The 27993-nt window shown below is 41.3% G+C and overlaps 1 protein-coding gene across 1 annotated transcript; it reads right to left on the bottom strand.

The window, feature by feature from the left end:
• On the bottom strand, positions 1 to 27993 carry LOC134402938 (protein FRA10AC1). Its single transcript, XM_063132887.1, has 14 exons — positions 27798 to 27993; positions 24212 to 24288; positions 22072 to 22161; positions 21942 to 21987; positions 19598 to 19674; positions 17842 to 17925; positions 17223 to 17307; positions 13184 to 13229; positions 9257 to 9370; positions 7395 to 7437; positions 6667 to 6794; positions 5845 to 5883; positions 2899 to 2983; positions 1 to 580 (listed from the first exon to the last, which is right to left on the bottom strand). Exons 1-14 carry the CDS (start codon positions 27828 to 27830, stop codon positions 538 to 540), a joined length of 990 nt encoding a protein of 329 aa, XP_062988957.1. The 5' UTR covers positions 27831 to 27993; the 3' UTR covers positions 1 to 537.

The following is a 27993-nucleotide window of genomic DNA, read 5'->3' on the forward strand; positions in this document are numbered from 1 at the left end:
AAGACATCTTAAACCACGGCTTTAACCACAGCAAAGAAGGCTTATTCACCATGGTTAAAGCCATTGTTTAAGGTGACTTCTGAACAGGGCCACCCTGTTCATAGATGAATCATGCATCTATGATTCAAAAAGATTTATCCACATGGATATTTATTAAGGTGTCACTGATGGTCATTATTCCCTCTAACAGCAAACTCAGGTGAATGACTGTCATTGGAGCCAAATGGAACAAAAGATATGGTGAATAGTTCTTATGTAGCATAGCGTGGTGGGCAACCTTCAAGGGCTGGGGTATCCCACTACCTCACTGGCACCTGCACCCCACCGCTGCTGAAACCGAAACGGCTGCTGAATTTGGTGCTATGACGGCAGCAGCAAGAAAAACAAGTGGCCATTTTGCAAGGAAACAAGCAGAAGGAGGCAATGTGCATTGCCCAGCCCATATTTAAAGAAAAATGAGGTGTATGACATTTGAAAGCCTGATGTGCATTTACAGACGTTGATGATTCATGAAGCTTCAGATTTCCAAATCACATTTTAGAGAAACAAGTCCTGGAAGTACTCATCAAATTCTTCCTCCCTGTAAGACAAAAGTAAATAATATTAAGAATCACTGCAAGAACATGCAGTCATTTCTATTTAGTCACTGAGGGCAATTTGTGGCACACATTCACAGGTATACTGGCAAGGGTTGGGCTGCCAACAGTTGTATGGCTAGAGTATATCGCTATGTCAGCAGAGGATTACAAAATCACCCTGTGGTGTCATTGCACAGGTGTGCCAATACTGCAAGCAGATAACAATAGCACAACTAATAGCACCAGTATTGTTAGCACAATCAAACGTGCTACATGTTTGTAAAAGAAAAAGGGGGGGGGATTCAAACACCAAAATATCCATAGGAGGTCTGGGTTGCAGGGGAAGTGCATCCAAAATAGATACCATACTGGCTCAAGGAATTTTGCTGCTGTTTAGGGGCCAATGCTTTAAAAAGTCTTGCTACATTGTTCAGATACCAATTTCTGCCTTCCCTCTATCCTCTCCCCCGAAGCAGGTAACTTCACCCTGCTACATGGCCAGTCTGTGGGTTGATTAATTTTTTTAACAAAATGATTTGCCCATCTTTTCCCCTCTTCAGGCACTGAGCAAGTTTTACAATTTAATTTTACTAATACTACAGTAACAAGAGGAAATGTGGGGCTATAGCTTGGATTGCTCTTCTGGAAAATAGAAAAAACACAGATTTTTTTTGTTAAAGTAGCAATCATTCCTATCATTATGTCAATGCCCCTGAGCATACCCAATGGGAAGTAAGTGCCTATAAACTCAGTGGAACTTACTTTTCTTATTACATTATGATTTATTGCTTTTCTATACCGCCCCATAGCCAAAGCTCTCTGGGCAGTTTACAAAAGATTAAAAAATTAAACATTAAAACTCAATATACAAAATTAAACACATAAAAAGCATACAAAGACAACATCCATTTAAAAATGACTGAGCTCTCAGCCAGACCTAAAGATAGATCTGGGGTCGATTAAAAAACATATGCTGTTAAATGCCTGAGAGAATAGAAAAATCTTGACCTGGCGCCAAAAGGTAACAGTTGGTGCCAGGCAGGCCTTGTTGGGGAGATCATTCTATAATTGGGGGGCCACTACTGAGAAGGCCTTGTTGCTGTCCTCTGAGCTTCCCTCGGAGTAGGCACCCAGAGAATGGCCTTAGATATTGAATGTAGTGTATGGGTAGGTTCATGTCAGGAGAGGCGTTCCATCAAGTATTGTGGTTCCAAGCTGTGTAAGGCTTTAATAGGTTAAAACCAGCACCTTGAATTGGGTTCAGAAACTTACAGGCAGCCAATGCAAGCAGGCCAGAGTTGGTCTTATATGTTTGAAACTCTTGGTCCTTGTTAATAATCTGGCTGCTACATTTTGCACAAGCTGCAGCTTCTGAACCGTCTTCAAAGGCAGCGTAGAGTGCATTGCAGTAATCTAACTTGGAGGTTACCACAGCATAGACAACTGAAGCCAGGTTATCCCTGTCCGAAGTTGGCAGAAGGTACTCCCTGCCACCGAAGCCACCTGAGCCTCAAGTGACAGATGGTTCTAGGAGAACCCACAAGCTATGAACTTGCTCCTTTAGGAGGAGTGTAACCCCCTCCAGAATAGGTTGAACACCCTTCATCCGATCAGAAGAACTACCCACTAACAACCTCTCAGTCTTGTCTGGACTGAATTTCAGTTTATTAGCCCTCATTCAGTCCATTGTCGCAGCCAGGCACTGGTTCAGGACATCCACAGCCTCACCTAATGAAGATGAGAAGAAGAAATAGAGCTGTGTGTCATCAGTGTACTGATGACAACACTCTCCAAAACTCTGGATGACCGTACTCAACGGTTTCATGTAGATGTTGAACAGCATGGGGGACAAAACTGACCCTTACGGAACCTTGAACTGGAGAATCCATGGGGTCAAGCAATGTTCCCCAAGCACCAACTTATGGAGCTGACCCACCAAGTAGGATTACCTCCCAGTACCTTTTGAGTAAATGGACTTGGGCTCAGGTTGTTAGTCGCCTCTTTCATTAGTATAATGGAGCCCAATGTAAATGAAAGAAATTTAATTATTAAACTGACTTTCCCCATACCTGCAGGTAATCAGTAATGTTGCTTGTGCAGCAGCTTCAAGGGACACACATATTTCATGTTTTAAAAGCCTTCTTCTCAGAGTCACATATTACCTGGGCTCCTGTTCCTTATTTCTCTGAGGGACTATACTCAAGAACTTTGTCCATAAACAGTCACTGTAAATGTTACCAATCTTGAGGGAAATCATCATCTAAATACGAAGTAGTCATAATCATTCTAAAGCAGGAGAACTATTAGACACAGAACTGACCGTGATTTTTCCTCTAAATCTTCGGGAGGACCCTTCCAAAAATCAGCATCGGAGGGGCCATCTTGCTGATCACTATTGCCTGAATCTGTTAAACAATGTAACAGTAATTTAAGGTTACTTAAAATAATTTTACTTTAATAATTGTCACATTTTAAACAATGCCTGATTAGCAAGGTTTATTTACATTAACAAAGTATATACTGTACGTAAGGTCTGATCCACAACCCAGTTAAGTTGATGTTCATGGTCTCTAGCCAATGTAATTTTTAAAAAAAGTTGAAGTGGGAGAAGAATTAAAAAGATAAAGTAACAGGTTCATGGATATGTTGCAACTCTATTCAGTTAGTTTATATTCTCGTACACGAGTAGCATTATGAAAGTCTCCTTTTTCAAACCCAGTCTTTTCTAATAACTGTGTGTCTTTCTTCTATAGCAGATGTAGACTGCAAACTTATACACACTTACCTGGGAGTAAGTCTCATTGAACTCAATGGGATTTACTTCAGAGTAGATGCACAGAGGATTATACTGTTACCATGGCATAAGATTTTGTGGCCAAGAATCCACTTTATTAGGCACATGAAGACATAAGAAATGAAAAGTGAATATTTGTCACCTCTCTCCCTAACCCAATATTTTGGATATTTTAAACAAGAGAAGGATGTAATGTTAACTAAAGAACAGTGTTCCAGCCCAAAATGTTTGGGTCACTGGAACTTTGAGAGTGTCATGGGTGAACTTACAAAATGGTTGCCATGAAGAAACCTTCCTCATTCATAAAATGGCTGTCAGAGCGGACATAGGCAGTTACAGGACACTCATTTCCCAGAAGGCAAACTGGTGGAACTAAAAGAAAAGTAACTTGCCCAAGTATCTGAGTACGTCTGAGGTCTTAAACACAAAGCCACTCTTTTGAACTCAAATAAAAGGTGTCAATGGGGCAATGGAGGGCAGCACTTTGCTTTGCAACAAGCCAGCCTCCCAGTTAAAAAAACAGTAATTTTTAAAAATATCTTAAGAAAGGAGGGGGAAAGAGAGGTGCCCATAGTAACATTACTGCCCATGGGCACCACCACACTGGAAAGACCCTAGAGCTGAGGGGTGCACCTGTGTCTCACTTACTGCATTACTAACTGTGGATCTTCTGCTCATCTAAACAAGCATCACAAGGCATATCCGTATCCAAATGCCATCTATTCACAGGGCACTGTTTTCAATGGAACTCACATTTGAATACATATTCAAAATATACCTTCCCATCCACCTTCCAGTGCATCTAGTAGTGCTAAATTGCTTTTTTTACCGTGCAATGAGCATTAGACTATGGTACCGGGATATTTCATACTTATTTTGTGTAGAACATTTTCTGGTAAACATGAAGCTGCTTGCAGCCATTTTACAGCTAGGGCAATATACACCTACATAGACTGGAAGCACTAGGAGGCCATCAAAATGCTTATTACAGATAAGGCAGTTAATAAAATTTATTCATACCAATAGCACTTGTTCATTTATAGTAAGCCCAGGGAAGCAAAAGATGATTGAGCAAAATATTTAGGACCAGAGATGTACCTGAATACAGCAGCTGGGAGTGAATATGGGGATGTGCAAAATAAGGGGGAAGATTTCTACCTGTGTGCCACATATCGATCTCAAGGCTCTTTGGGGCAGACCAGTTCCTTTCTAAAATTCTGCAAATCCTAGCTTTTTCATTAAACACTTACTCTGCCATCCTTAGCAATTGTGTGTCTGAACGTAAGATGGGTGGCATATATTTCTGAGGGACCTCCCAGTTAAGGTGCCACAAAAAGCTTTGTTCTCTCTGTCCTTACATTCTTCTTTTCACAACACCGATGCTTCAAAGAGCTTGGACACGCCAAGCAGGAATTTAAAAAGAAAAAAACCTAAATCTGCAATCCTACGCATGTTTAGACAGAAAAAGTCCTACAATTCCAGCATGCCCCAGTCCACATGGCTGGCCAGAGGGATGCTGGGAATTGTAGGATTCCCCCCCACCCCCGATCTAAACATGCATAGGACTGTGTCCTTAGATTCTTTGGACTTAAGTTTCTTTGAATAACAGACCCGCATGTTGGGTCACAATCTGCTTTTGAAAGTCCTCTTAGTTTTAAAAGCAGTTTGTCATGTGATAGGGAAGAGGCTGCTTTTTGAAGAACAAAAAGGCTTCCATGGCCGTGCGGAATTAATTGCACAGTTCTTTGGATCTCAGCAGAAGTCAATGTAGCTCCTAATTAGTTTTTTTGTAGTACTGCCATAAATGTTCTTCTATCAAAATCAATAATATTTTCTTTCCAAGAATGGAGATCAATCACCCATTTTAAACTTTGAGATTTCCTTTGAAAGCTTTTCACATTATCAGTCTTTGACATTGCTAATGAACAGAAATGCACTCTAGATCAAAAGAACTGAAATAGTATTCATACATATATATATTCCCTTCAAAATACTAAATGTCTCTTAAGAGAGTTATCCTGTGGTCCATAGGATATTTTGGAGTTCCCATCCTGAGGCTATACACACTCCTACAACCTCAGGACGGGGAGTTTGAGATCCAATCCCTCCCCTTGCCACCTTGCAGTCATTGTAGAAAGAACCACAGTGCCTGCTTTTGAGGTTGCAAAGAAGTGGCCTTGGATGGCTTTGGAGAGGATGAAAAGAGGGTGGGACAGTGAGCTGGGAGAGAGAGCCTTGGATCTGAAGTATCCTATGGCCTCTCTGCTGCCCACCACCAATAAGTAAGGATTGAGCCTACCAAGGCTCAGGGGCCCGTCTAGAGGGTTTAAAAAAAAATAGAGGAGAGGCAAAATCACTTTCATCCTTCTCCCATCCTCCTGATAAAGGCCATAGGATTTCTGTAAGCTTGCAAGCTCAAAGGCTTCCATCTAACAGGCTGCAATCCCATAGGATTGCTTTCTAATTATTTACCTTCATCAGAATTGTCAGATTCTTCTAACAATGCCGGATCTGGGGAAAAAACCATTTTTAAACATAATTAGTTACATGTGTAGTCATTCATATATGTACATAAATGTTATGCCAAATGTCAAAAGTTCAACATTTACTAGCAGTCCTTGACGTTTCAGGAGGTCAGAGAGAGATGCCAAAAAGTCCTGATATTATATGTAGACCACATTAACTATCACTAATCCTAATCTGGGTATGATCTTAACCCAGATTTGGTTTCAAATGCCAAGTCAGAATCACCCCAGGATTAAGATTTAAAGAACAATTCACTTCCAGAGGTTATAACTATTGATGAAACCTTCCTGCCTGTGGGAAATCATCCAGCAAATTCTCCCTCCTATCACCTATGTCTGGCCTTTCCTCTCACAACTAAAGGAGAGCCAGTGTGGCGTAGTGGCTAAAGTGTTGGACTGGGAGTTGGGAGATCCAGGTTCTAGTCCCCACTCGGCCATGGAAACCCACTGGGTGACTTTGGGCCAGTCACAGACTCTCAGCGCAACCCACCTCACAGGGTTGTTGTTATGATGATAAAATGGAGAGGAGGAGGATTATGTATGCCGCCTTGGGTTCCTTGGAGGAAAAAAGGCAGGATATAAATGCAATAAATAAATAATAAATTACAATCCTGCATGCACCCAAATCCTACTGAACTGTCAGTTTCCGGCCTCAGCAAATGATTTTCCAAAATATAAAACACATGTTATTTTTACAGTGTTAAACATTCAATTATTCATGTTAAAATTTAAAAGGACCCTTACTTTCAAATTTCAGTGTTCTTTTTACCTTTATGGCTCTTTTTCTTCTTTGACTTGTGTCGGTGTGGAGTAGACAATCTTGACCTCTTACACGTTAACCCTTTGGAACTTTTTTCTGTGCTCTCTTTCTTCTTTGTTGGTTTGACTTCCTTTCTCCTTTAGAACCAGAAATATTTTTTAAAAAAAATTCTACCAAGGTGTCCATCCAGCTACAATACATTTCAAGAATTCCTCAAAAGCTGACTCCAAAAACTAGTAAACTTGAAGCTTTTAAGGAGAGCCAAGTTGAACTGTGGTATGAATAGATTTCATATAAGGAAGATGCAGTTCCTACATGCACTATTAACAGAGAAGCATTTGACCCAGCTACAATTAAGAAATACAGATTTCAATTATGACACCACCACCCCCTTTTTTCCTTTCTTTTCTTACAAATCCAGACTGCAGGCATGTATTATATTAAAAATGCTGATTTGTAATAAAAACGTTTTAATAACTGACATCTCATATTTGAACTGTAGGATTTGTTAGTTGTTATGGTGTCACTGATCTAAAAAAATTATATGAATTCAGGTTCTGTTGTCATTTCATGAAATTCTTTTCGCATGGATGTGTGCGTATGATAGATAGATAGATAGATAGATAGATAGATAGATAGATAGATAGAAAGATGGATAGAGATAGATAGATGATAGACAGACAGATAGATACATACACAGACACATATAACTATTGTACTTCCAAGTGGTGTGTTACCTGTGATGAAAATTTAATTTGTAAGAGCATTCTGGACAGAGCCCTAAAAGAAAAGAAAAGACTAAATTACTTATTCAAGGAAAGATGTGACAGCAATTATCCCCCTAATGTTCCTTTCAATTATTTTTGGATTGCTATATATAAAATTTCACTTCACATATATGTATACGAACCAAAACTACCAGTATTAGTTCCACCTTTTAATAAACAAGTTGGAAAAGCAGCAGTAAACAGCACTTGGGCTGCAATGATTTACCCAGTTTCCAAGTAGTAACCTCCACTGAACCCCTCAATAGGCAGTGTGGTGTAGGGCAGCCAGTGTGGTGTAGTGGCTAAAGTGTTGGACTGCGAGTCGGGAGATCTGGGTTCTAGTCCCCACTTGGCCATGGAAACCCGCTGGGTGACTTTGGGCCAGTCACAGACTCTCAGCCCAACCCACCTCACAGGGTGGTTGTTGTGAGGATAAAATGGAGAGGAGGAGGATTATGTACGCTGCCTTGGGTTCCTTGGAGGAAAAAAGGCAGGATATAAATGCAATAAATATATAAATAGGAATTACTTTTTAAGTCGACATGTATTGGACTGTGCTGCTGGCCTACCAAAAGAATGCTATAAAAACATGTGATGGCCCATTTACTCAGACCATCCCTTTCTTCAAGCGTCACTGGAACCACCAAAACATATTTCAGTTTGCCCAGTTAGTGGATTTAGTATGGGACTTCCTGTGCTTCCAACGCAGACTATGTATTTAAAAAAGCAGTTGATGTTCATCTGCAGTGCAGGACAGCGAATGACAAACCTTGGCTTACAGAAGGCCAGAATTCACTCAAGGAAATTTTGGAATCTCCTTCTATGAATATTTAAGATGAAAATATATTAATGATTTTGATATATTAATCATAATGAGAATATAATTAGAGAAGGGGAGGGGCTGAGCTAGATGAATGTTGAGGTATCTCTAAATGCTACGATCTATGGAATTAAGTCCTTGTGGGTAAATTAAACCTCCACTAATATTCTTAATGTTATATAATAAGTGACAGCAAATTCTCTTGGTCTAGCTAATAAAGTGGTTCTACTGAGTGAAAGACTGCTGTCGCTTTATAACCGGGGTGGGGAACCTCCATGCAGAGGGCCAAATGCGGACCTCCAGTTCTCTTAATCCGGATCTCCAGACTCTCCCCGGTCACTCCCTTCACATCATTCTGAGTGATTTATGTTATTCACTCCTTCCTCCACTGTCCCCAGCTACAAAGCTGATGAAGGGAAATTTGCAGAAGTTGTGGAAGAAGTATGCCTCTATGCAAATACCTCCCCACCCACAGCAAGTCTTTCCCCATTGCAAGGTAAGAGTCACATCTGTAATTCTGCCCACTTTTGCCTCTGGCCATGCTCACTGCTGGAATGCAGACCCCCAACAGGTCTCAGTGGAGCAAATCCGGGGGGGGGGGGGAATATTTGCCAGCCCTGCTTTATAAAGTAGACCAAGGACTCTCCTGGCATCCGTGGTCAGTATGGTGACCATTGTTGGATATTTTTTTCGGCCCACATTCAACAGGAGGCACAAAGCTGATCAGGATCTCAGAAATCCTAGTTCTTCTGGTTCGGGATCTTGAGGTCAGGAGAGAGTGCTGAATTGGGCCATATGGGTGCAGTCCACATTTCTACAGAAACTGCCGGCCAAGCTCTGACTGGTCTTAATTAAATGGAGCTGATCTTAAATGGCACTCATTTTGTGAACTATGTGTTTAAATTCTCCTAGGTGATTTAAAATGTCGTCTGTACTTTTCTACCCTGTGGAAACATTAAAAGATCCATTAAAAATTACACAAGTGTCAAAACTAACTTTATGAAGGACTCACTTAATTTCACAAGTGCGTTTTTCTTTACACCGTGCTCAACGTAACCAAAATTCACCTCCCAGCTCTTCAAGCCTTCTTTTTCATCACAGCGCTTATTTCCACAGGTAAACTGACCTGGAGAAAGGTCAAAAACAGAAAACAGAGCAAAACCATGGAGGTTTGTTTTATTGCAGGACATATTTATTTATGTATTTATTTTATTGCATTTCTATACCACCTAATAGCCGAAGCTCTCTGGGTGGTTTACAATACTGATTAATAACATGTCAGAAGTAAGTTACAGGTAATGAAATCTATTTTTAAGGCTACTACCAGTATATCATTGCACCATATTTGAACTGAAGAAAAAACAATTTAACAGATTCTGTTTGTACAAATCAGGTTTAATCTCTGGTATTTTGCATAGATAAGGGGCAAGGGGTGGGGAGAGACAGAAAGGAATATATTATACACAGTCAATGATCAAACAAATGTGATGAGGTTGTTTTGTAGATTCTACATGATTATTTGCTAAGGAAAGCGTGATGGTCTTGAGAAGCCATACACCTAATTTTATGAACCCTATCTAAAACATTTTAAGTGCAATTAGTACATTGAAAAATACACATAATAATATACTGATCACATTCCATTACTTATTATTAGTACAGATATTGCCCCTTTCGGCCCTGACCCAGATGGCTCCTATAGGCATGCTCAAAGGATTTTTGAATGCTTTTTTTACTTGGAACATCAAACCCTCCCCATGCTGCAATGTAAACTATTTAAAAAACTTCACTGAGCAGTTTGCCAAAAGCAGAGTGCTATGTTGTACTGAGCGAAGGAAGGGCTGCTCTTCAAAACCAAAAGAATGGAAAGCCCTCGTGGGCCAGTGGAACTAATAAATGCAGTTCTCCAGATTGCCATCATTTCTTACTTTCAAGTACTGAACTCGGCTTCAGTAACAAAATGAGCATAACCTGTGGCACCATTGTTTAAGAACGTCCTGCTAAGTAAAACACAAACATTTCATATTTGCTTTCGTTTACACTGTCATGTTTCTAATGCTATGCATTGTACAAGTGCTATGCAGCCTCCCGGAGAAAGATACATCCACATGTCTAGCTGCTGGTAACGATCTGTATTAATAGGCTCACCTCCAGTACTGTTTTTGAAAGATTAACCTCAGAATGTTCTGCCTAAGCTGCTAACCAATGGATTGACAGTGTCCTCAGATACTTCAGTTCCGCAGTGTAAAACCAATTGTAGTGCTAAAGCTTGAACCAAAGAACACTGAACTGCTGCATTCCATACACTTCTACAGATTCATTAAGGCTGCAATCCTGCGCACACTTGCCTGGGAGTGAGTCCCATGCAACTCAGTGGGCCTTACATCTGAGTAGACATGCATAGGGTTGCACTGCACAAGATGCACCATAAATCCTTACTCAAGGAAAAATCCGTGAAACCAAGTCTCTTGTTGTTAATATCGATAAAAAAAAAATTAGTAAGGAAAAGGATTTAAATTTATGTAAGCGACAGTGAACATGTTATTTTAATTATACTTATCTCAATCCTATGCCAGTAATAAAACTCTCATTGATTTTAATGTGTTGGAACTGTATTTATTTTATCGAATGGTAGCAAATATAGCCAAACAGCAATATTTCAGAAGAATTATGTCATATTAAAACTAAATTAAATATCTGTATGTTTAGTAACCCATTTTTAATCACATATATAATGGGGTGAAGAGCTTTAAAAAGGTCTGTGTTTGTTTTCATAATTAAAAAGGTAGACTAGACTAGAGGGTTCTACTCCATACTGAGATATATGCAAAAACATTATCATAACTGACTGATTTGGGAAACGCTAGTAAAAATATACAAAATGTGCGTTGCAAGAATAAATTCAAGCAAAACATATTATACAACTGCATCTAGAAAACTGTAGAATCCTGTTGAATGCTTGCGCCCCTTAGTGGTGAACTATGTTACTGATCTGTGCCATGACTGCAGCAAGCTTGAGGTTTTTAAAATTCTAATTTAAAAAATAATTAGAACAAACACATAATATATATTAGTTATATCTTGCATCATTAGAACAATAAGCCTAGTCATTTACTATCAGGAGCACAACAGTGAAAGCTGTACATTTTCTATCTCAAGTTGATCAGAGATATCTTTAAACTAAAAATAGCTATAGCTATATTTCCCTGGATTCTGTCATTTGGTCATGCTGTCCTTCAAATGTAGTACCGTGAGACCTCGTCTTCTTCAGGAGGGAACTCAAAACAAGGAAAGGACAAGTGTGACAATGTGATAGTGAGAGTCAGTGTGGTGTAGTGGCTAAGGTGTTGGACTGGGAGTCGGGAGATCCGAGTTCTAGTCCCCACTCGGCCATGGAAACCCACTGCGTGACTTTGGGCCAGTCACAAACTCTCAGCCCAACCTACCTCACAGAGTTGTTGTGAGGATAAAATGGAGAGGAGGATTATGTATGCCGCCTTGGGTTCCTTGGAGGAAAAAAGGCGGGATATAAATGTAATAATAATAATAATAATAATAATAATAATAATAATAATAATAGAGGCACAGGAACACAGTACACTGCCTTATATCGAGGCAGACCATAGGTCCATCTAGCCCAGTACTGGCAGCACTGACTGGCAGCAACTCTCCATGGTTTCAGGCAAGATTCCTTCCTAGCCCTACCTGGAAATGGCAGGGATCAAACCTGGGACTTTCTGCATTTAAAACAGATGCTCTGCCATTGAGCGACAGCCTCTCCCATGTGGGACAATGATTCTCTATACTGCATAGACAGTTTGTCTCCTTGGCAAACAGGCTCCAGCAGTTCCACCCTGTTTCCCTTCAGATTAGGTTGAAAATATAGTGAATATTTCTTGAAACTATAAATCCCAAGCTGATTGTTTCTTCAGCCATTTCCCATCTAGATCAGAGATGGGCAACGTTTTCAGCTCCAAGGTCCCATGCAGTACAAGGTGGCAGGATGGAGGCCACAGAACAGTGGACTTTTTCCCAAAGCCCAGCTGTGGGGAAAAGTCAGTGAGGCTCGTCGGACTAAGAGGAGAATGGTAGAGGACTGCATGTGGCTTGTGGGCCGCGGGTTGCTCACCTCTAATCTAGAACAGGTAGATCTCCAGATGTTTTGGACTTCAATTCCCAACACATTCCTGACCAGGGGCTTCTGGGAGATGAAATCCAAAATGTCTGGAGATCCTAACTTCTGCCCACCCCGATCTAGCTCAATTAGCGCTGTAAAGATGTTAACAGCTATGATAAAATAAATATACAAGATAATGTCACAATGCATTACTGGGAATATCCTGAAAAAAATTAGTCAGGGGGGGAAATCCCATATATATGCACAGACCTGGTTTGCATGGGTTAATTTACTTATGGGGGCTGTTGTGTTGTGCTGTTGTGGCACCTTCTTGCAGTGTCTTGTCGTGGGTTGTTTGAGGATTAGACAACCCTCAAGTAACCCTAAAAACAAGCTGTGGGCTATTTGAAGGTTGCCTCAAACAACCCCTGTCACCTGGATTCACACAAGACGGCAAGCCAAGAGCCCACAGGCACCTGGTTCAATGCAACAACCACCGCAGGTAAATTCAGCCACAGTGGGGTGTTGTACCGTGTAAACCAGGTCACAGGCTTGGATCCAAAGGCCCACTGCATGAGGGGAAAGGCCCTTTCATTCACCAAGGAAGGGTTCTCAATGTTTGCTAACCCCCCATCTAGCTGCAGCCCTCCGCAACCACCTCCCGTACTGTTCCAGAAGGCTCCCCCATCCTCGAAGACCAGTTTTTTAGGGGGCTGCATCGAGAAGGGGAGGAAAGAAAGCCACATACCTTGAACAAACCTCTGGTCATATAAGTTAGGATCCAAACTATGATAAGTTAAAAAGAAAAAAAAAGGAACTTGCCTTTTCCTGATACAACCTCTTTCTCATGTCTCCACCTAAATCCAAACTGTTAAAAAGATAAAAAAAAATGTGCAGACCAAGTCACTGTCTATTCTTAAACATGACCAAAACACAAGGCAAATCCAACTCTTTCATGATGTCTTATTACAGAAGTCTACAACTTATTCAGCACAATGTTTACATTGGAAATAAAACTAAATTTGACCATCCATATACAGAAAAAGGATTTTACCTAATGTCAAAGCTGGTGGCATCACATAAGAAACATAATGCACTATGAAAAAATCAGTAACACGATGTTACAAAGAAAGGAAAGGAAGGAAGAAGCACATACTCTTAGGCTTGTGCTCCCCACTTTTGTTCATCCAGCATTTATATGGGGCGGTCAAGGATCTGTTAACATTAGACTTTTAACTGATAGCTTAACTCAAAATAAACAATATCTGTAGTTATCAGCCAGTGTGGTGTAGTGGCTAAGGTGTTGGAGTCAGGAGATCCAGGTTCTAGTCCCCACTTGGCCATGGAAACCCACTGGGTGACTTTGGGCCAGTCACAACTCTCAGCCCAATCCACCTCACAGGGTTGTTGTTGTGAGGATAACATGGCGAGGAGGAGGATTATTTCCACCGCCTTGAGTTCCTTGGAGGAAGAAAGGCAGGATATAAATGTAATAAATAAATAAATCACCTCCTTGTATGGTAAGAAAGCCTTTGATACGGTGCACTAGGGTTTTCTGTCACATGTTTTGACTAAACATGAATTTCCTCAAAGTTCTGTAACTTGGATAAGTGGGTTATAAACTGTTTCTTGATAAGGAAGTTAAAGGATTTGAACTGTCTGTGCAGGAGGGGTACAAAGAGGTGAACAGAGAACTTGTGCATTCCAAGGATCAACCATTCCCTCCTCCTGCCCTCCCGCCCCACAATACTGCATTTAAAAGCCCTGTGTAATGAGTAACCCTACTACGTGTACCACCATTCAAAGGCATTTTTCTCAAATCCCTCTTTGAAAAGGAAGAAAGACAGCAAAGAACATTGTACAATAAAGTTGGTAGTTCCAGGATACTGACCTAGATCCAACTTTCTTAACATTAGGCACATTGGAAGGTTCACACAACATTTTCAAGTAACAACCAAAGGTGAAGAGGCATCCTAAACTTTTTAACTCAGAACAGTGGTATGACTAAATAATAGGCTCAAGTTACAGGAAGCCAGGTTCCAGCTGGACATTAGGAAAAACATCCTGACTGTTAGAGCAGTACGACAATGGAACCAATTCCCTTGGGAGGTAGTGGACTCTCCCATACTAGAGGCATTCAAGATTATTAGCATTATTAAAGCTTTTGTATCCTGCCCTATATCACTGGGATCTCAGGGCGGCGTACAAATAAAGTCAGAACAATGTAAAAAAAGTATTAAATTGTTAACAAATCAAAACCAGTAGAATTTTTTTTAAAGTAATGAAAACAATTAAAACTATGTGTGATAATGGAGAATTTAGCCCTCAAAGTCTTTGATAAAGAGCCATGTTTTAACTTGGCGCCGAAATGTAGCCAGTGTTGGTGCCAGTCAGGCCTCCAAGGGAAGGGTATTCCACAAACAGGGTGCCACAACACAGAAAGCCCTCTCCCATGTCTCACCATAAATAACAAATGTCTCGCATTGGTGAGACTCAGAAGAGGGCTCCTCCACCAGATCTCAAATCTCAGGCAGGCATATATAGGGGGAGGTGCTTCCTCAAGTACTGAGGTCCCAAGCCATTGGACAGCTGGACAGCCATCTGATCGGTATGCTTTATGGTGGAGTCCTGCACTGAGCAGGACTCGATGGCCTTATGGGCCCCTTCCAACGCTGCTATGCTATGACTACATTTATCTGTGCCAAAGGCCAGTTGAGCCTCTGTACATATTGCAAGGACCAACCAGGAAGAAATTTAGCCCACAGTCACATATCATCCTGCTCTCTTACTTTATATTATGAGTGAACAAGATTGAGTTCCTTGAATGAGTTTGCTGTATTGTAATTTTACTTCTGCTCATAGAATCACTATTGCACAATGTTATTTATTTTAGAAATGGTTAGCACTACGTAGGTGCTCATCTAGTACAGATGATGATGATGATGATGATAGGACTTTATTTTATGGGACAAGTTTACACACGATGTTGGCTTTGTGTGACTGCCTCAGAAACAGATCCACAAATTTCATGCTAAGAATGATTGGTCATGGAGTCATCATCCATCAACAGTCATTAGCTAAAATAACAAAATAGAGTCTCCAGGTTCAGAAGCAATATGCCTCCGAATAGGAACAGTGGGAGAGGGCTGTTGCATTCAGGCCCCTCTCATGGGCATTCCAGAAGCACCCATATGACCACTGCAAACAGGGTACTAGACTAGATAGACCTTTGGTCTGCTTCAACGGGTCTCTTCTTATGACTAGAGCTTAGAGAGCATTTAAAGCCCTAAACGGTTTGGGGCCAGGTTATTTGAAGAAACGCCTCCTCCATATGTACCTGCCCAGACCTTAAGATCATCTACAGGGGCCCTTCTCCGTGAGCCCCTGCCAAAGGAAGTGAGGCAGGTGGCTACTAGGAGGAGGGCCTTCTCCGCTGTGGCACCCCAGTTGTGGAATGAGCTTCCCAGAGAGGTCCGCCTGGCGCCTACACTGTACTCCTTTCGTCGCCAGCTGAAGAGCTTTTTATTCACTCAGTATTTTGACACTTAATTTTAACTTAAATTTAAATTTTACTGTTCTAACTCTGTATTTTAATCTTATATCAGTTTTGCTGCATGGTTTTATCCTGGTTGTGCTTTTTATACTGTATTTTGTAATTGCGCTTTTAACCTGTTGGTTGTTTTATTATGGTTTTAATTTTTGTGAACCATCCAGAGAGCTTTGGCTATTGGGCGGTATAAAAATGTAATAAATAAATAAATAGCCCCAATGATTCTCTAAAGTTTATGGGAGATAATAAATACCCTAGGATTGCAGAGGTGGGGAGTCGGGTCTCATCTCTGATTCAGAGATGGACGCTGAGCCCCTGCCTAGTTCCTAGGAAATCCAGTCCTAAAGCTGCAGGCTCAGCTGGCTGCCAGATGAAGAAGTGCCTGTGTAAGAACCAAAACTCCTTGTGAGTAAAGGGCTGCTCCTGTGTAAGGCTCTCCGCATAAGTAAGAACTTTCCAAGGCTTCTCTGATGATTTGCAACTGATCCCCGGGTCAGTCTCTAAGAGTTCATGCTTAAAGAAGAAGGTGCAAGGGAGACATGAGCAGGCAACATGAACATCAGGACTTGCTCTTTCAAGAGATGAGTGGGGGGAGCAGGGCCATCAAGCAACCATGCTGAGAATCCTCATAATTCTCTCCCTCTCGCTCTCTCTCCCCACCCCCCTCTTCCCTCCCCAACTCCTTTTCCTTGTGTGTCATGCCTTTTTCAGATTGTAAGCCTGAGGGCAGGGACTGTCTTCTTTGCTGATCGATTCTAAGCCACTCTGGGAGCCTTTTTGGGCTAAGGAGTGGGATAAAAATATGATAAATAAATAATAAATAAAAGCCCTTCAGTTCTGGGCAGATGTTCGCTGTCCTCCAGCTCACAGTCTTCTATCTAGGATTCCCTTGCTACCTCGTTCCCCTTAGGGCTCTGCATGCTCTGATCCTTCGATCTCCTTCAGACCGTACCTTTGAGAAATGCCCAGGCCTGGACTGATCTCACTGCTGTCTCCTAGCTCCACTACCCCAGTGTGCTGCATCACCGCACAGCCTAAAACATTCAGTCAGCACAAAGACCAGGTATGGCTCTGCTTGAAGCAGCACAGTTGGAAGTAAACAATAATGGATAAATAAGGCCACTCTATAAATAGTCCTACTTCCAATACTTATTTTCTAGAGTATCCTTTAATGGCCATAGAGGGTGGGGAATCAGGATATTGGTTGTTTTCATTTATGTATATATTTTTCAATGGCCTCAAAGGGAGATTAAATTTAGTTATGTGAACATATACAGCCCCCAAATCATAACGTTTAAGTTAAACATGTACCTTGTTCTCTTTGTATTTACTTAGATCTGCTATGCAGTACTCCTTGAATAATTTATCATAGTATTTCTTGCTAAGCCTCTTCTCCCTGAAAGAAGACAGAATTATGGGTGATCCCACTATTAGGGGGGTGGGGAGGTGGAATGATGGGGGTTTATTCTAGTTAAGGCTGTGGAAAGGCAGGAATTCTGGCATGTTTGTTTTCCATAATTACTAGCCGTAGCACAATATTAGGGACAAGTCATTAATTCAATGTGAGTAACTTAAAACACATTAACATCACAAGCCTATACATGTTTACTCAGGAGTCAGTTCCACTGAGTTTAATGGGGCTTGCTCCCAGGTAAGTAAATAGAGAATTGCAGCCTATTTATCAGCAGTCATAAATAGCTGCTTGTGCTGTAAAACACAGATTAGAAACAGTTCTGGAAATAATTTGTTTTGTAAGCTTAAACAAACAAAAAAGCTTGCTTGGGCACTTCACAGCATCATTTTCTCTTGTGAGTGTACCTGGCCATGGAGGTGAAGTATTAGTCTGTCTAAATGTTCCAATCAAGTTTAAATGATACATACAAATTAAAGAAAGAGATAAATGAATGAGTTCTATCACAGCCCAAGTTACCAGTTCATGTCAACTTCATCTTCTTCACTCCACAGGAATCTGTGGTTTTCCCTTACAATATCCAGGTCACTCTTGTCATTTTCTCTGTTAAGAAAAAAAAAAAGCTTGTTCATCTCTTACTATCAAATTAATATTTCTTAAATGAGAAAAATAATTACATCTGTTTGGGGTTTTTGTATTTTACTTTAGAATTTCTTTAACATATTTATTTAATAACTTCCTTTTATAAAAGCAATCTATGAAAGGAAGGAAGGAAGGAAGGAAGGAAGGAAGGAAGGAAGGGGAAAGGGAAGGAAAGGAAAGGAAAGGAAAGGAGAAAAGAAAGAGAAAGAAAGAAAAAGAGAAAGAGAAAGGAAGGTAGGTTGTGCCTACTGTGGCACATAATGACCCCAAAACGAGCTTTGGCCTGGCTGAGTGTTTAATTTTTTAAAAAAATGTTAGCTGTTTTTATGCTTTTGTTTTTAAATTTTGTATATTGATTTTTAATGTTCAGTCTTTTAAATCTTTGTAAACCACCCAGAGAGCTTTGGCTATGGGGCGGTATAAAAATGTAATAAACAACAACAACAATAATAATATGCATTAAAAATACACACACACACCACGGTTTGTCCCTGCCCTTGTACAAAAGTAACTGGATGGAGAACTTTGCATCTGGATAAGGAGGTGGAAATGGGAAAGACATCAACGGCCAGTCACAAGCCCAACATTGCCCAGCTAGGGGAGAAACAGGCTTGCGCTGATTATAAAATGTCTCTTACCTTAGAAAATCTCAGCATCTACCCTTCTTTCCACACCTGTGAACTTAAATTGGTCACAACTGGCAGGAACCACGTGGGTAGGTGCGGCGGAAGAAGTGGAGAATATTTATGAGCACACAGAGGGTGAAGGGAGCTTCCCTAGACTAGCCTTTCAAGACTACGTGGCCCAAGAACAAACATTCCTTTGGGCAGGCGCAATTTCTAGAGTCTCCATTGTGTGCCACGATGGAGGCTCCGGGCAAGGGCGAATGGCTGCCAAATGCACGTCGGGCTTTGTGGGCACATAGACTGTGGGTCTGCAAAGCACTGTGGGCACCGACTAGGTCCGGGGGAGCCAGTTGCAGTGAAGTCTGTTACACTCCCAGACCCAGTCAGGCACCCACAATATCCCTATTTGAAACACACACACACACACCAGATTCAAAAAAGAAAAGAGTTTCCATCACTGGGCATGTGGAGCTAATCACATGGTTCTCAAGATTGTGACCATGGCAATTCATAATAACCTTTGTAACAGGGTTTTTAGTTTCAAATATAGTAGTAAGATCACAAGAACAGATTATTGCACACATTTGGTAATAATCAGCTAACGAAATGAAAAATCTCACATTAAGATTTTTCACATGGTGTTTTATTATTGAAATTCCCAGTGAAGCTGCTTTAGCAATATGTGTGTGTCTCTCTCTGTGTGTGCATATATAATGCATATGCATATCATATATAGAGGTTATTAGCTTACTCATAACAAACAGAACACTTGCCACACAAGTAGGTTTTTGTTGCGAATAAGCTAATTCAATATGGAATGAATATAATTAAACTGTAATCTGGAAAACAGCATTGTATCTATTTATGCACAGCCCAATCCTATAAATAATTACTCATAAGCATGTCCCATTGATTTGAATTTGACATGCTTTCTACTATTAGTGCATAAAATTGCAACCTTAGTACCCTTAGAAGCAGCAAGACTACTGTAATTATTCTGTACTCACCCTGAACGTTTGAAGTCTTCTTTCTTACCACCATAGTATAAAATATAGTCATTCACAAATTTCTTATGTCTTGCAAACTAACAGAATTAAGGAATTCACTTGCAACGTTTATTAGCAATGGTTGCTTAAGAGGCATTCATTTACCATCAATTCATACATATTAAGCAAACAAAAAAACTTTTTAACAATATGACGAATTGTAAACGAGACAGATTCTAAAGTAAATTTTATTCTTTGTACCTATAATTAAATGAAGTATAATACAAGGCAGATGATCATGCAAGACCAGTCTTTCAGGATTAAAGGCCCAAGAACAAAAATCCTTGGGGCATGCCTGACTCACCACCCAATGCTAAAGAGCCTCTGTCCAATGGTAGGTGATTTCCCCCTCTCATCGCAGCCCCCTAAGCTACAGCCCAAGCTCTTCAAGAGGGTCCAAGACTCCCCAGTGAGGCTTCTTGAGGGCTGCAGAGGGAATGGCCTTCCACTTATGCAACTTTAAATATCCTTTGTATCTGAATATAATCTGAATAGAAAGGCTGAAGTTACAGGAAGTGAGATTCCGGCTGGACATCAGGAAAAACTTCCTGATTGTGAGAGCAGTACGACAATGGAACCAGTTACCTAGGGAAGTTGTGGGCTCTCCCACACTAGAGGCATTCAAGAGGCAGCTGGACAGCCATCTGTCATGGATGCTTTAGGGTGGATTCCTGCATTGAGCAGCGGGTTGGACTCGATGGCCTTATAGGCCCCTTCCAACTTGACTATTCTATGATTCTATGAAACTATTAATAGGAATACACCACAATTTTCTTTACTTTCATCATGGGTCGCATAGTAAAAAGATGGATCTTCATCGTCAACGTTGGAAAGTCTAAATCTTCCTTTTTTAAAAAAAAAAATTCAATGGAGGTGGTTAGAATTTGAGCCCTATTTCGTAGGAACAAAAAAACACTGCCTTGTTCTGAGTCAGAACATTGATTCCCTAATCCAGTCTTGTCAACACTGCTTGGCAGCGGCTCTCCAAGGTTTCAAGGCAGGATTTGTTCCTAGCCATTCCTAGAGACGATGGGGGGGGGGGGATTGAATTTGGGACCTTCTGCATGGAAAGCAGGTGCTCTGTCACTCAATTACAGCCCTCCTCCCACCCACCCCCATTGTTTCTGGCTGCTAAATCATGGCCAAATCATAGCTCAGAGTATGAGTGAGGAAGGAGCTGCTAGTTAGAAAAATAAAACTGCGCATGAGTAACCACATTTTAAAAGTATTATAGTAGGGATGTCTGAATTTTGTGAAATCTGTCCCATGTACATTTCGTAGATTGTGCAGTGTCGTTCATTCCGGCATTCATTCACAGAGGAATTCAATTCCCCCCCTCCCCCACCCCGTTATGCGGAAAAATACACAAATAATTCTGTAAGAAAGTTTGCAACAATTTACATAATTTATGTTAGCATGTAACATTTAGCATTTTATCCCCCATTCCATTGGACTTTTCCCCACGTATATTTTCCAACATGGCATATGTCTCAGCAGAAATGTGTGTACTTTTCTGAGAATGAATTTGCATAAATTTGGGGAAAGTAAAAAATAATAATCCGGAAGTCCAAGGAGTTTGCACGGCTTCAGGAGGCCAGTTCGCAGTGGATTCTGCAGGTCGGATTCTTAGAAATCCAAACACATTTTTGTCCATCTCAAATTTCTTCAGCATCCGTATATTACAGTCACAGTTAACACCATTCCATTTCCAAATCTTCTTAACCTTTCCTATATCCAAACTGGCTTTTGCCAATTTCCTAATGAATGTCACTAGCATGCTAGCTCAGTTTGGTTTAATTGTGACATTGCACAACATCACTACTGATCACGGGGCACTTCTGTTAAGGCATGAGCCTTAGCTTCCAATTTCCTGGCTTTGTGGACCTTGAGCCAACATGAAATAGCCTTTCTAAACCAGCAGGGGGTTATTTGTTTTTAATCATTGAATCAAGTTGATGAACGGCTGCTGCTTGACTATGTTCAGGAAAAATCACTGTGTCAGAAGAGGAGATCCAGGTTCAAAAACTTACACAGCCACAAGGCTCAATGGGCCGGTCGTTAACTCTTAGCCTAACCTACCTCACAAGGTCATTGTGAGAATAAAATGAGGAGGGGGGGAACCATATCAACCTCACTAGAGGAAAGGTGGGCTATCAATGTAATAAATAAATAATGGAATAAAAAAGAAACCTCACTCACAGTCCCTAAGGCGAAATCTCCCAAACAAATGGCTCTTTCAGACAGATTTTTTCAAAATAAAAAAATAAAAAAAATAAAATCAACATAATACATATTTAAAGGATACAGCATCCATTGCTATTAAATGAAATCTTCGATTTCTTGCTTCTTCCCTAGTAAAATAAAACATTATTCTAGTTGTACATGCTGTGTGCTTCATGCTGTTCTAAAAACATCCCATATATGTGGCAAAGTACCTGTCCCATTCATCTGTCGCCACCTGTCTGTGGGCCACTTTGCTGTGTTTTTCTTTCTGGAAGGGCTTTTTGAGTAATGCATCTTCATTACTTGTCAAGTAGAACGGAGAAGAAAAAGCAATAAATTAATCATAATGAAAAATACCATACAGTATCTCTCTCTTGAATATTCAAAAAATTGCATATGAAACTAAGTTCCCCCCACCATAGTAGACTGCCAGCAAATCCCCTTGCCACAGCTACTACTTCTTAAATGCTTATATCTGGATCAACAATTGGAAGATCAATTGATTGTCAGGGGTGGGGTCAGATCTGAACCTGGGGCCTCCAGGTACCATTCCCTAGTTTATAGCGAGATTGTGTCAGTGGGCCAGGTTGCATGATCAAAACAAGCCACCATGGCTTAAAAAAATATCATGGCTTGTTGAGAGCCACGGCACATGGCAGGTGTGATTTGTATATCTGCCACCCGGCTGCAGCTTATTGTACCATCTGAACCCAGGCAGCATGGCTTGTTGGAAGATTAAACAATCCTCAAATAGCTCTGTAACAGGCCATGGGTTTTGATCATACAAACCCTATCAGTGTGTTGAAATTGGCAAGTTTACTACTGACACATTTTGCATTAAGATCACTTTGTTAACAGATGTTTATCCTACTGCGGATCAAAATGTACTCTAGTCACTAACCAAGCTGTGAAAAACAGTGGCTCTGAATAATAGACACTGTGAATAGAGAAGACTGGCATAAACCCTAGAAACGTTGGACCAGCCCAGCATGCAAAAAATGTGATGCTAGAATTGAGCTTTAGCCTAAATCAGGTAGGGGAGGAACAATTTAGACAAGCAGTCATGGCCGTGGACTATTAAAGTTACCAAAAAGCCATCTTCTTTGATCCACATCCCAGTTTTCCTAATGCTAGGCAGGCAACCCAAGCCTATGTTCTCGTAGGTTTTACTGAGATAGTTTTATTTGGTTTTTGTTACATGTACACTGCCTCCAAGTATTGGAAAGGCATCAGGGAAAGCAATCCTATGGTCCCAGGACAGCGTCCCAGGGACCAGAGGATTCTTTGGAAGCTCCCTTCCAAGACCACAGATACTGCTACAACCTCAGAAGGTGGACTCAGATATCTGATTCCTCCCCCAGCCTCTGCGCAGCCACTGTGGAAAGAACTGCACTGACTGCTTTCTGAGGTTGCAAATGTGGCCTTGAAGGACCTCAGAGAAGTCTCTAAGGGGGTATTCTGGTGGGTGGGAAGGGTAACAGAGAGAAGAGGCTAGATTATGAAGGATCTTATGGCCTCTCCAGCTGCCACCACCACCAACATGCCTCCTTTAGACAGACTCCGATGCCTGTCTAGAGGAAAAGCAAAGCAAACGAAGCGCCAAGAGGTGAAAATCGCCTCCATTGCTCCTCCCACACTGCTGGAAGCAACCTGGCAGGGCACTGGATTCACAGAACCTTCTGAGTTCAGAGGATCAATATAAATAATATGCCTGTTTAGGGGCTAACTCACACATAAGCGTGAATAGGGTGGCACCTTTAGCTGCCACAAAGATGGGACCTTCCCATAGTATCTTAGGCTGAAGGTTTTACTGACAGTTTCTGTTTTTATTGACAATCTCTGTTTTTATGGATTTTCATTAAATATGTCCTTACTGAGATTTATTAGATCCACTTTTTATGGTTTGTATCTTGTATACCAAATGAAGAAAGTCCCACCCTTAAAAGCAGCCTAAAATAATTTTAAGCAAATAAATAAAATTAAAATATTCAAGTAGCAACAGCTTTTTCTTTCCTTCTAGTAGGAAAAGAACACACAGCCTGCTGCCACCAGGCTTTGACTGCTTTGATCTCTTATTAAGTAGCTTGATGAATCCTGCTGAGGTGTGGAAGAGGGGGAGACGAGTAAAAAGGCCAGCCAGCCCCATTCTTGGAGAGATGAAGCACAGAACAGCAAGAAATGAAATGGCACACAGCCACTAGATGGACGCAGCAGCTCTTTTCTTCTTTTCTTTGTTTCCGCCCACTGCTCCTTGGAGACAGCAGGCTCTATCAAGCCTGAGAGAAAGGAGGCAGAAGAGCCTGTCATTTGCACACATACGAGAGACTTGAAAATGCTAATGCAATGCATTACCTGTTTTTCCACTGGTCTGATTTCTCTCCCGTTTCATCATCACTAAAATCGGAGTCATAGCCCCCATGGCCAAGGATCTGGAAGAAATGATAGAATACAGGAAATTTAAGGATCACAACACATTGGGCCTTTCACACAATGCGCTAATCCACACTCAGTTGCTAAGTGTGAGTTGTTGTTGAACCGTGGGTTGTTTGTTGAACTGTGGGTTAGCGTGTTGTCTGAACCCAGGGCATTTTCCTCAGTGTGACTTGGTAACTGTGCAGTGGGGCTTGATAACCACCCTGAACAATCCAGCCACAAATCATGGGTTCTCAAGGTGGCTTGTCTAAGAAAAATAAGTGGGTTAGTGTGTTGTGCAAACCTAGTCATTGACCTAAAAGGCAATTACCATCATTCTGCACCAACTTAAGAAAGCATGTTTGTTAGCAGAGCCAAACTATAGAAAGGTTGGCGTGCTGGCTTCAAAAACAAGGAGGTGTGAAGGGTGTGGGTTGGTCAACAAATTTCTGCCTGCCCCTCCCCTCAGGGGAGGAATGGTACACAAAAATTTGAAATCCATAATCCTTCATCAATGCTCTCTGTGAAGAACACTGAAGGAGGCTACAGAAGAAGTGTCCATGTATCTTCAGAACAGAAGGATATTCAGAGGGTCACTTTCTCTCCTCCAATTCTTCCAGTTTAGTCTCAGTGCACGGATACATATAAGGAAACATGAAAATGCTGCAATAATTGCTGATTTCCCTCCTACTCAGGAGAAGGGGGTGCAGAGACTCCACATACACACATTAATATTCGCCAATGGCTTCCTGCTGCAGAAAAGGATCCTATGTGCGATTCTAACCCACACATTATGGTCTACGATCATTTGACTTTATAGATGTATTCATTTTATTGAGAATCATTTCAGTAGCCGGCCCATCCTTTACAATACCCCGCTAACATGTGAGATAATTCTTTCCCTGACTGACTGGTCCTCATCCAGGTCACACATGTTCAACAAAAGTACAATGATCTGTGCTCTCCAATTACATTACTTAGCAAATGAAAAGTCAGAGATGATGTTACAAGGCAATCCCCTATCATAAGCTCAGCACTGAGGCATCTAGTGCTGGATCATACAGCCGACTTCCAATTTTCCCCTACACACAAGCAGCCACAGCCCTCTCCAGCTAGGCATGTGTTTGTGATTATAACGTCACAAGAAAAAAACCCACTTCAACATGAAAATATGGTATTTATTAAGTAGAACAGACACAGAAAGTTCTTTTAAAGGTTGCATAATGCTTCCTCTTTACATATACTCTAGCATCCAGCCTCAATTTGTTTATGAGAAAATTAACCACTTCCCCCCTGAGAATAAAGTCACTCTCTATTATGTAAGTTACACATCTGATTGGAAAATGCCATACGATGATAGTGGAATATATTTTCCCCTATTTTCAATGCAGGTTTATGAGTGAAAAAGAGATTTTCATATACATTTGTGATTGACAGCACAAACCTACAGGGACTACAAGGGTGGTATCAGAGTAACTAGAACAGGCACTCTTTCTTATGAAGCACTCTCACAGCACTTTCTATTACTCATCACTCCAGAGGTACTTGTAGCCTGCAGAAGAACAAGCTACAAATACCTTTACAAGCACATGTAAGTTCCTTTCTGCTCTGGCAATGACAGGTTATTTCTCTGCTGTTATTCCTAGCACTGCTGATAAAGAATTACTTGCTCTTGCAGTTTAGTGTAGGTTCACAACAATCACTGCATGTTTTTCTATGGTATTTTAATACAGATCTAACACAAGATACATACAATTTATAATGAGCTTGGGACAGTTCTGCAAGAGGACACACAGGTTAATCAGCCTTTAACATTCTTCAATGAGCTTCATGATGCATGTAACTTACTTTAAAAGTGTGACAAAAAGGCAACATTGTCCACCTTTTCAGTACACACATGTGGATAAATTTAGAATTCTAAACTGTGTGAATATGGAAGCAGGGGAAAACAGTTATTGCGGATTAAAGTACAAACAAGACTGTAGGTGATTTTTAATTGTAAACTGGCCTGGGATCTTTTTGTTTAGGCAGTATATAAATATTCTAAATTTAAAAAAATAGATTGATAATGTATAAGTAGCTTATATCATTCTTAGTAGCCCTATCCAGGAGTTTACCTTAACATGTGTGGGCTGCAACTGTGTAGAGGGTGGGAGCACGCATGAAAGCCCTGCTCCCAATGTCTCTGGATACTTAGGTTTCCCCTTCAGTTCTTCATGCATTACACATGAGTAGCAGAAGGGGCCTCTAAGTGCATTCAGCAGAACCATGATAATGCAGGATTCCCTGGTCATGCAGAAACTTCTAAGTGCATTCAGAAGAACACACTTAAGACTCCTTTTCATACTTTTGCAAATTCTACCCTCAGCACCTGTGTGCCCACAGATGCTGAGGGTAGAATTTACACAAAAGCCTCTGACCCCTATACAGTGTCAATTTTAGACCACTAGTATTCAGTGGAACGTCTAAATACAGATAGTAAGAACATAAGAAGTGCCATGCTGGATCAGACCAAGGGTCCATCTAGTCCAGCGCTCTGTTCACAGAGGCCAACCAGCTGTTGACCAGGGTCCCACAAAGCAGGACATGGTGCAACAGCACCCTCCCACCCATGTTCCCCAGCAACTGATGCACACAGGCTTACTGCCTTGGATACTGGAGGTAGCACATAACCATCAGGGCTTGTAGCCATTGATAGCCTTCTCCTCCAGGAATTTATCCAACCCCCTTTTAAAGCCATCCAAATTGAAGCTGATGAAATACAACATTAAGGGTGCAAACCTATGCATGTTTTGACAGAAAATAGTTCTACAGCTCCAAGCATTCCCCAGCTGTCCATGCTGGGAGTTGTAGAATGATTTTTTTCTGTCTAAACATGCAAGGATTGCACCCTAAATGCACCTTTTTTTAATGTAGGCGGGAATAATGCTAAGCCCGATTATGAAGCGAAACAGCACTATTTAAAAATAAAATGCATTTCTTTTATGTGCATTTTGCCCTTCCTCCAAGCCGTTCATAGTGCTATACATGACATTATGCCCATTTAATCTCACAATACTCCCATGGAGTAGCGACTAATCCACGGTCACACAGTCAGCTTCCGTGATCCAGTGACACTCTATCCATCAAACCAGACACATTTCTCCCTCCAGCCCACCGCAGATTTCCCCCTCGAATTGATTTTAAAGCGCATGTCGTATTATGTGTGCAAAGCTCTCTTCCATTCGAACTTTAGATCCGAGATGTGCAAAACACAGGTGTAAGCGACACGTGTGAAGCGTTCTTACGGGTACGATTACATACATACACACACTTCCCAAGTGATTCTTTATTCTCTCTTTCAAAACAAAACTGGGCAAACGACTCCCGCTCGACCCACAACGGGCGGCTTCTCAGCCCTTCTCTGCGGGGAGAACGGAGCGCCACACACGTTCCCGGTCACTAGGCGACAGTCTCGGCCCTGCGCTTCCTCCTTTCTCCTCCCTCTCTCTAGCTCTCCGTCCCGCGGCCAAGGCCTGCTACTTACAGCATTAGAGGGCTTCGTCTTGGGCGGCTCCATACCTCCGAGCTTACCCGCTTCTAGCGGAGCGGCCTCGGGAGGAAGCAGGGAGCGCTTAGGCCTCTCCTCAGCGGCGTCCTTCAGCTAGAAGAGCCCTCTCGGAAACCATAACTGGAGCCCGAAGGAGCCGGGTAGCGAAAGGGCCGCACTGTACCGTTCTTGG

Source organism: Elgaria multicarinata, chromosome 8 (genome assembly GCF_023053635.1).
Source record: "Elgaria multicarinata webbii isolate HBS135686 ecotype San Diego chromosome 8, rElgMul1.1.pri, whole genome shotgun sequence".
NCBI lineage: Eukaryota > Metazoa > Chordata > Lepidosauria > Squamata > Anguidae > Elgaria > Elgaria multicarinata.